The sequence below is a fragment of the Manacus vitellinus genome, unplaced genomic scaffold (assembly GCF_001715985.3).
Source record: "Manacus vitellinus isolate BGI_N305 unplaced genomic scaffold, ASM171598v3 scaffold_65_pilon, whole genome shotgun sequence".
Lineage (NCBI taxonomy): Eukaryota > Metazoa > Chordata > Aves > Passeriformes > Pipridae > Manacus > Manacus vitellinus.
The window spans coordinates 530,474-540,657 of record NW_021940724.1 but is presented as its reverse complement, the minus strand read 5'-3'; the positions used below and the strand labels follow the sequence as shown (position 1 = coordinate 540,657).

At 43.0% G+C, this 10,184-nt stretch overlaps 1 protein-coding gene across 1 annotated transcript in view; it reads right to left on the bottom strand.

The window, feature by feature from the left end:
- The window catches only part of CHCHD3 (coiled-coil-helix-coiled-coil-helix domain containing 3), an 86,141-nt gene extending 76,153 nt beyond the window's left edge, over positions 1-9,988 (bottom strand). The window contains exon 1 of the mRNA XM_018083615.2: positions 9,918-9,988. Coding sequence (XP_017939104.1) covers positions 9,918-9,969 — 52 coding nt within the window. The 5' untranslated portion in view covers positions 9,970-9,988. The remainder of the gene's footprint in view (positions 1-9,917) is intronic.
- Positions 9,989-10,184: the final 196 nt, after the last annotated feature.

Sequence of the window (10,184 nt, the reverse complement as noted above, 5' to 3'; positions counted from 1 at the left end):
CCCTCTGAGGAAACTTCTAGCAACAAAACTCTTAATATTCCAATCAATTAAGCTGCAACATGCACTGCAGGACACAGGAGTAGCTATTTTCCCTTTGCAAATCAGTTCAACAGCACGAAGATAATCTGTGATCTCTAAACTGGCCAATGACCAGAGCAGGACCCACATTGTCACCAAGCCTTGGCAAGATTTCAGAGAACATTTAAATCAACTCATTACCCTTTAGATATCTGTGACCAGTGGGGCTAAAATTGGCTGATAAATTCCAAAGTTACCCTGGGAAAGAAGGAAGAGAAAAATAAATTAAACAGGAGCCCATGAAGCAGCGACAGTGGGGAAAAAACAAGCAGTGAAAGTGTGTCTTTACAGGGAAAGGTTAATGAAAGAAAAAAGGGTTTTCACCCAAAGATAACACTCATCAATACATCTGTTGATCCCATTGAACAGATTTCCCAGAGGTTGGAGCTGCATGGAAAGATAAATCAGCCCATCAAACTCCTGCCCTGGACATTTAAGGCCACGTAACAGCCAAGCACTAAGTTTTAAAGGGATTAACAATTTTCCAGCAGAAGCTGATTATTCAGGGGGAAAAAGGGTCACTATCTCCACATCAAATCATAAGGACAGGGGAAGCAGTAATTCCACAATTGGTTTATCCAGCTCAGATGAAAAGCAAGTCCAGGGTCATAATTCCTGACTGGGGAAGAGGGAAAGAATTTAAACAACCTCCGTGCAAAGATCCTGCACGTGAGAATCCCTTGGAAAGGGAAGCAGGGGAGCAGCTCCGAGGATTTCCCCATGCCTTGAGGACATTCCCACTTTCTGACATGTTTATTTTGGAGAGGAAGTTGGAAGTTAATTCAGTGCCAAAGTGGCAGCACGCTTGTTTCACGGGGTGTTAACAGCAGGAGCCACGGGGTCAGATTAAAAACAGGCAATATTCATCATTTCAAAGAAATGCACCCCAAAAATAACTCCTTGCACAGGCACAGGGGATTTATTTCTCCCAAGGAAAGCGGTGGTTTAAAGCATCATAATGTGTCTTTCTCCAGCTTTATATTTAATCTAATTTCTATTTCAGTTTAATTATGAGCATGCAGCCACAGTGTTGCCAGCTCAGAAATGTGGTCCTGTGTTGCTGTTTTTAATAATAAACTGCAAACAGGCAGTAAACAAGCCCAAAACTATGATGTTTATGGCTCTTTTCATTATTCAGAAATTACACAGAAATGCTGGAACATTTAAAAGTCTCACAGAACCATTAATCCAGCACCTCTGTTTTTAATGAAAATAATTTTGCAGGGGTCTGGGCCCTCAGCTGATGAAATACTTGCACCAGCTCTCCAACTATTTAGTTTATTGTTTTAGTGTTATTAGTTGTTAAAAAACCAAGATATTACAGATGGATGAATAGGATTATTGCCAATTAACAGATCCAATTGCACTCCAGGAATAAACCACCTTTAGTAGGTTAATCCAGCACGAAACAGCAACTGGAAAAACACCTCAAATACCAGAAAAGTGGATTCAGGGATTGAATTAAAAGTGCAGGGCAAAAAAAAGAGGCTGTTCTAGCGGGTAAGAGGTGAAATATGAAAATCCTAAGGAGAAGGAATAATCTGTCAGCAAAGATGCTCCCAATTAGTTCAGAAATATGGGAGAAATTCATTTTTTTCTCGTGTAAAACAATCTCTTTTCTCCTGAATAAAAGCAGCCAGTGAGTTCAACACAAATACAAGTGACAACTGAGTTTTCCTTAGGACCAAAGGGATGCTTCTCCAAAAATTCCAGCTTCCTGGAATTTCAGATGAGCACCAAAGTCATTCTTCAACCACTGCCTTTACTAATTCTTCCCACCAATTTCTGCTGATATTTCTTGTTTCCCTCCTTAAATTTAATGATTCCGTCTCCCCTGGCTGAGAAATGTCAATTAGTAGCATCAAGGATTAACTGAGTCCTTCCTCTCAGGATGATTCCTCATAAAAGAAAGCCCAAGAAATAAAGAAAATGGTAAAGAAAATGAAAAAAAAAATAAAAATCAAGCATCTTGGATGAACCACTCGATTCCTTCAGGGTAAAATTCCAGAGATTAAGGAGAACAGGCTGGGATGAACCTCCATCTCTCACCCCCAGCCTGAAGGAGTAGCTTGGAATAGATCCTTGGTTTTTAGGTGATTAACATGAGGTGAAATCAAACAAGGTTAATGAGGCTAAAAATGGGAATCAAACAAAACAGCTCCAGGAAGAATTGCCAGAGGGACACAACCAAGCTGGCAAAACCAGGGAAGAAATGTCCTGTCCCTCCTTTTTAAATTTAGATTTCAAAGCAACCAACGGCTTGGAGCACCTGAAAAGTGCAATTTTCAGGCTGCTCTTCCCTAAAAGTTCAGTGATAAATTTTCACATGAAGTCATTGAAAGTCAAGGAGTTCAGAGCACGTGGAAAACAGGATAGGGGGGAAAAAAACAGGAGCAGGAGGTAAAAGTGCATCCCATTCTCTTGAGGAAAAGCAGTCTCTAAGTGGGACCTGCTGTTTAACCAAAAAACAACCAACCCAGAGCTTTGCAGCAGCACCAAAAAAAAAATACACTTAACCTGCCTCATCTGACAAGTGATGAAGAGCTTTAGTAACACTTGGCTGCTGCCTGGAGATGAAAGAATAAAACAAAGCTTCTCTTCTCATCTTAATGTGATAAATCACCCATTTAAAGTGTTCTTTTATATCCCACTGAAGATTCTCTGCCTGGTAAATAAATGGTGATGGGAAGAAAAAGCAGAGTTTACTATTAAAAGCAAAAGGTTTTATTACTTGGAGGCCTGCAAGTTGTGTTACACTGAAGAAGTGGTGTTTTTCAATAATAGAAAGGGGAAAAAAAAGGCATTTAAACTCCTCTACTACTCTGAGATAAATTTGGATAAGAACACCTATTGTGCTGTAAAAACAGAGAGGATTCCAGGCAGCAGAATAACAATTTCCTTTATGGTGTTATCAAGACTGACACTGGTGAAATCAAACAGCTCTAATTTGGTCATTGGGGTTTATTCGTTAAAAACATCAATACTTTTGAATTTATTCCTTCAGATAAAAAAAAAAATCATTCACTGCTCTAAATGACTTCTATTCCAACAATCCCTTAAATTACAAAGCCCTTTATCTTTGCCAATATCTGGTCTTTTTGACCCATAATCCCAGGAAGGTCTCTGAAGGACAAAGGAGGAGCAGGAGGGGTTTATCCTGATCCTGCAAGGACACATGTGGGAGATTTCCAACAAGGACCAGGGCAAATGTCTCCAAAACAGGCATTTTCTCCCATCAAATTCTGATTTCTAATGGAGAATGTAACCAAAATTAAGAAAAAAAGACAGAAAAACAATCAGAACAGGTTGCCAGATAAGGTTTTAAATAATTCTAACACTAAAAACAACCAAAACACAGAAAATCCACCACACAGTCTTGCCACAAGTCTGGCTTAAAAACCAGTGGGTAAACTGGTTCCATTTTCAGCAAGCTCAGCCTAAGTCAGGCTGGGCTCTGGCTGCCTGTGCTCAAAGGCCAGGATTGAACTGGGAAATAATTCAGTGCTCAGAACTAGTAAAAGGCAATGGCAAGAATTCCATAATTAGGCCTTAAAACTCATTTTTTCAGAGGGTTCCACGAGCTTTGTCCAGCCTTTTTTCCCAGGTGAATTTCTCCTCTGTGTTCTCAGGGTTTCCCCAGTTTTTGGGTTGAGCTCAGGAGAAATTAATCCAAGGACCACACTTATGAGAAGTTAATACAAGAACAGTGATTTTCCAAGGTGATTTTCCTGCTAAATCCTGGAAGATCATCTATTTTAAGCAGGCACAAATCAGAAAAAGCAGGTGGTTCTAACTCTTATCTCCCGAGAATTGCAAAGGAAATATTTGGGATGTGCTTGTTAAAGAGAAGGGGAATTCATTGCAGTGAACCTGAGGATTTGTAGGAGGACACACCCAGTGCTCTTCCTTTAAATTCCATTTGGAATATCCCAAGTTCTCTCTCAGCTGTAAAATGAGAACCCCCCAAATCAGTTAAATGTCCCCCTGATATTTGACAAAACTCAATGGATTGGGTTTCTCCTTGACCCTCACGTAGGGATCAATCCCTCAATCCCAGGGGCTCTTGAAAACCTAATTCCTCCATTTTCAGAACCCCTGGAAACCTCAGAATTCCAACCTGGCCTTGGACACTTCCAGGGATCCAGGGGCAGCCACAGTTTCTCTGGGCAACCTGGGCCAGGGCCTCACCCCCCTCATTGTAAAAACCTTCTTTAATCAAACTTAAAACAAATTTGCATCGTGTCAAACTCCTGGCTAATATCAACACAAATGTCATTTCTTGGAGTATATTTAAATTATATTTAAATCTATTTCAGTTAAATAGTTCAGCTGTCCTTGGAGGGTGTTTCTGGATGGTTCAGATCACTGCACACCACGTTAGGATCACACCACACGTGGTCAGACAGGAGAGCATTAGATGAGGTCAGTTGTAACATCCCATTTTAGGTTAAAAAAATGATATTTACAGGAGGAGTTTCAACACCTTTTGCCTTTTATTCTTGTTCCACTTTTAGTTTAAAATACCTCATTCCACAGGATGTCTGAGCACTCCAAATGCAATGAGAACAGGCAGCCAAAAGTGACACCTCAAAGACAATATTCCAGAGAAGAAGCCAAATGCAGCTTTGGAGTTGGACACATCTTGGGAATACAGGGAGGAACCCAGGCACATTCCAGCTTTTTTCCTTCACACCTTAAAAAATTTCTGGTCATAAGTGAGACGAACATTCATCAGGTTCTGCATGTCCATGGAATGGTTTGGGTTGGAAGGGATCTTAAAGATCACCCAGTTCCACCCCCTGCCATGGTCAGGGACATCTTCCACCAGCCCAGGTTGCTCCAGCCTGGCCTTGGACACTTCCAGGGATGAAGCACAAATTCCTCTTACACAATTATGTCCCTTTTCCACACTCAATAACTTCATTTGCTGGTTTTCCAGCCTAATTTCAGCCCCATTTCAGGACAAACCCAGAGGCCACCCCAGAACCCCTCCACAAAACCTTCATTTGTGCACTCCTGGCTTCACCTCCCATGCACAATTCCACCTTCCCTCTGCTCCTGCAATCCAGTGACAGGAATATCAGGATGTACTGAAGATTTGCTGCTGCACTGACAGAGGTTGAGTTTGGCACCTTCAGGGAAGCCACAAACATTTCACCTTTGGATAATAAAATCCCTCCCATCAAGAGTGAACCTTTAGCCCCAAAAAACATCAATACACATCACTGCAAATAAAAGCTACCTGTGACAATGCAGTGGCAATGCACTATTATTATTAATATTAATCTATAATGTGCAAATCGTGGCTTTCCAGGTTTCCAGTGGTCCCAGTGTGTTGCCTGAGGGCTCCCACCTGATTTATGTCAGGTTTTAAGGACCACTAAAGTTTAAAACCCTTTATGAGGATACCCAGAGGAGAACAAATAAACCAAAAGCAGAGCCTAAGCTCTCCTGGATCCTGAAGGAAGTGGGTAAATCCACATGGAACTGCCTGAGCTTCTACTGGTGTCTCCCAGCAAAGGGGATCAACCCCAGCATTGCTAAACCTGTTTTTTTTTTCCTTTTCTAAAAATAAGGGGAATCCCACCAATGGAAATCACAAATGTCAGTTCATCTTTCAGTTTACACAGGGAAAAAAAAAAAAATCTTGTTGCAACAAAAGGGTGGATGAGCAATTAATGCCTCAAAGGGCAAAGAACCGCCGGGGTTTTTATTTGCAGAGGGTTCTTGCTCAACTGGCACAAATTTAGGCAAACTCTGTAAACTTCCAGACACTCATAAAAACTGCAAACACAGAATTCAAACTCACAGGCAATGCTGCAGAGCCTCCCACAACACTGATCATCAGCTATTCCAGTTTTACTTCTTTTTCCACGCAGTACCTGACTAGCCATAATTATTAAATATCCTCAGGACGTGCTGCAACTCTTTAAAAAAAAAATTCAATAAAGAGAAATCTCCCTAAAAAACAAACAAGGAACAAGGGCAATGACTCTGGTGTCAGAATTCTCCTGTGGCAGGAGACCAGTCCAGGTGGTCCCAGTGGTCCCTTCTCACCTTCAGAGGCTCCAAAATCCTGTGTTTGACTGAGCAAACGGATTTCCACACCCAAACCACGGAATCCTTCAGGCTGGAAGGGGCCACAGGAAGTTCTTTTGTCAACCTTTCTGCTCCTGGCAGGGTCAGCCTTGAGATCAACCCCAAGTTGCTCAGGGTTTTTCCACGCTCACCTTGAAAGCTTCAAGGATGGAGACCGGGCAGTGTCAGCGGGAAAACCCTCCCGGCGTCTCACTGGTCTCATACTGGCAAAGTTATTCCTTATTTCCACTCTCCTGCTTCAAAGTTATTCTTTATTTCCACCATCTCCTGCCCTCACACAATCAGCATTGTGAAGAACCAGCTTCCCAGGAATCCCCAGAGCTCTGGGAATGCTGCTGTTGGGTGTCCTCAAAACCTTCTCTGCTCGATTTTACTCGTTCCTCCAGCCATTCCAGGGCCCTCTGGAGAACAGCTTTGCCCTCCAACTGCCCCCTAAATTTGGGATCACCTGCATGGAAGTGCCTCTACTCCATTTCCTGCTCCAGGACATGGATAAAGCTGTTCCACTCCTGCAGAATCCCACTCCAGCAGCTCCAGGGAGAGTCTGACCCAGCAGCCACAACCCTCCGACCCTGCACATCCAAGCAGGGTTTGTAACCCTGAGTTATCCCAACCTGGATCCAAGGATAATGGGAATGCTGAGCACCTTGCTGAAGGGGAGGTAAAGGACACCTGGGCCTTCTCCTGACCCCCAAATCCACTCATTTTCCAGCCTGGCTGAGCTTCCTCCTCATGCTGGGCTTGTTTTTACCCCAAAGCTTTGTTAGCAGCCAGCCCAGCCTCCCAATATATCCATTCACATTCCTGGGGGCTGGAATGGACTGTTCTTCCACTTGGAAGAGGTTTGTCCTTGAGGATCTCATATCTTCCCTCAAATCTGCCTCTGATGTGACCTCACCAACCTGCTCTCTCTGGAAGTTTGCTCTCCCAAAGTTCAATTAAATCCTGGTTGTCTCTCCAGTTCCAACCTAATTCTTCAAATCCTCATTCCTGGACATCCCAACGATCCTTCTGACCGAGCCAAGACACCCCAGGCCATGGAAACTCCACCAAAAGACAGAAATCAACCCTCCCCCCCCCCAAAAAAAAAGATATCAATCCCCAAAAATCAAGCCCTGAAAAATGCAAAGGTCTAACCCAATTCCTCCACAATTACTCCACAACAATTAGAGTTTGTGACAAATCCTTGACTGATTTGTTCTCAAAATGACAAAAATAACAAATACAGCTTAAAAAAAGGGGAAAAATGTGTCCTCAGCATCATCTGTTTCTGCAAAAGGGGGGAAAAAAGCTTGTCTGAGGTGCTGAGACTCCTGAGAATTTAAGCATTTCTTCTTCCTTTTTTTTTTTGCCCCCCATAATAAACCATTAGTGGATTTTCCAATATCCACTAAGCAAAAAGGAAGGAAAGCATTCCCTTTGTCTGCTCTGACTGAAGCTTTAGAGATAATACACACACCCAGCAAAAAAAAAAAAAAACAAACAAAAAAACCAAAAAACAAACCCACCCTTGTTGTCTGACCAAATTACCTTCCATCAATATTGCTTTAGGAATTACAGGCAGACTGGAAAGATTTTTACACTTGTTAAATATTTTAGTGCATTTAATATCACTCAGAAGTCAGAAAGTGATCCAGGCAAGGCTCAGATGCTTTAAGATGTTGTATTTAGATGTCAGGTGCCCGTGTAAGTGGATGTAATTTCATTTTCTGACCCCCCCAAGTGAAGTCAATAAATTCATCATTATTGGCAAGCACATTCTTTCATGTAACCTCATCCATTATTCCTCCAGCAAAAGCTATCCATGATTTCACTTGAGGAGAGGGCTGGGTTGAACAGCTCTAATGTTTCTCCCTCCAGACACTTTTTTTTTATTCTTGTAAAGTGCTCTTGGGCTGGGATGTAAAAGAACTGCACCAAAACCACTCCTTCTTCGAGCAGAAATGCTCCAGAAGGTTTTCCAAGCTCGAGGACGCTCAAGGAATTCTCAGAATCACAGGATGGTTTGGGTTGGAAGGGACATTGAAGACCATCCAGTTCCAAACCCAACACCTCCCACCATCCCAGGGTGTTCCAACCAGGATTTGAGCACTTCCAGAGATCCAGGGGCAGCCACAGATCCTCTGGGAAACCTGGGCCAGGGCCTATCCGCCCTCCCAGCCAGGAATTCCTTCCCAATATCCCAGCTAAACACATTCTCTGTCACTTTGAAGCCATTCCCCCTTGTCCTGTCCCTCCATCCCTTCTCCAAAGTCTCTCTCCATCTTTCCTGTAGACTCCCCTCAGGTACTGAAAGGCTGCAATGAGGTCACCCCAAAGCCTCTTTTCCAGGCTGAACAATCCCAATTTTCCCAGCCCTTCCTGACAGGAGAGATCCTCCATCCCCCTGATTGACTCAGTGACCTCCTCTGGACTTGCTCCAAGTCTTTCAATAAACAAAAATATCCAAAAGAATGAAAAAACCCAAAGCCCCCTTTCCCCACACACAATGAGAAACAAAAGGAAGGCTCAGGGTGGGATATTGGGAAGGAATTCTTGGCTGTGAGGGTGGGGAGGCCCTGGCAGAGGCTGGGAATTAGCAAAGAACTCCTGGGATGTCCCAGCCTTCAGCTCCAGCCCCCAGAGCCCAAATTCCCAGGTGCTTGTTCACAAGATCATGTCCCTAACTCAGGTTTAAGGATGGAAAGGCAGCAAAGAGCACAGGGAAAGCAGGAAGGTGGACAACTGTAATTTTATATAAATCCTTTACCTAGAATAATTCATCACCACAGCAAAATACAGGCAAAAAAAAAAAAGAGAAAGTTACTATTTAAAAACATTAAAAAAATATTCCATTTTTGGTTGGAATGAGATGATCCTCGAGGTCCCTCCCAACCCAAACCACTCTGGGATGGTGTGACAGAGACACCCCACCACAGACACCTTCAATTAAGCACCAGGAAAACAACTTTATGCTTCAGAAGAAAGAAAGATGCTCCTTCTATTTACTCCAGTCCTGCTGCAAAGCTGCCACAGGGCTTGGTTTTAATCAGTGCTGAGTTCCCTGGATTGGTTGGGGGTTTTTTTAAGTATCAAGGCAAAAGGCCCCAAGGGAATTTCCTGTTATCAGGAATATTTCTGGAGCACTGATAAGAGCCTTCCTTGGACTTTAGAGGTTCCCCAAATCTCCAGCTGCAATCTCTGCTCTTCATTTCCACTCCTGCAGCCTGTGCTGGAATATTTTAAATCAGAGCAGTGGCTGCCTGGCACAGACACTGTTTGATGCATCAGAACAGACCTCAGTAATGAAATATAAGGAGTAAAGAAAGCCACCCATCTGTGTGTCACTTATTTCCACCCTTCCATAACAGGAAAACAGCATATTTTCCTTTTAATGTTTGCTGGAGTGTATTCCAGCAGAACTTCAGCAGAACAAAGCTCAGTGCTGATTAAAGAAGCAAGAATTTGCCCTTCAGAACTCAAGAATTATTTGGGTTTTTTGCTTGTTCTGTGGTGTTTTCAACAAGGTTTTAGTGACAATACTGTGGAAAACCAAGTCTGATGAGCAGATGTTTTGCACTTTAATGTCAGAAGAAAACCAAGAGGAGCTTCAAACCCACGTAAAAAACCACAAAAATAAGTTAATGTCAAGAAGCTCATCTCTCCAAAAAGGGCAATGAGTTCATTACAAAGCTCTGAAGGGCAAATTTGATTTTCCTTCCCTTCCTCCCAGCTAAAAGCCCAAAAAAGCAGGAGCAAACCTGCACCTGAGGAGCGGGGGGATCTCCCAGAGGGCGAGGAGGGTTCCTTCATCCGATCGATGAGGCTGTCGGAGAGCTGGAAAACACAACACCACTCACAGTCAGGCTCCTTTGGATCCCATTTCCCAGGGAAATGAACTCAAACTTCCCCAAAAAAGAGCCCAGAAAGCCAATAGAAGAGTTGACAGCTGGTAAAATTCAATTCCCAGAGCAAGAGAAACTTTTTAACCCTCTCGTTTGCGAGGTGAGAGCTCCAAAGAACTGCAC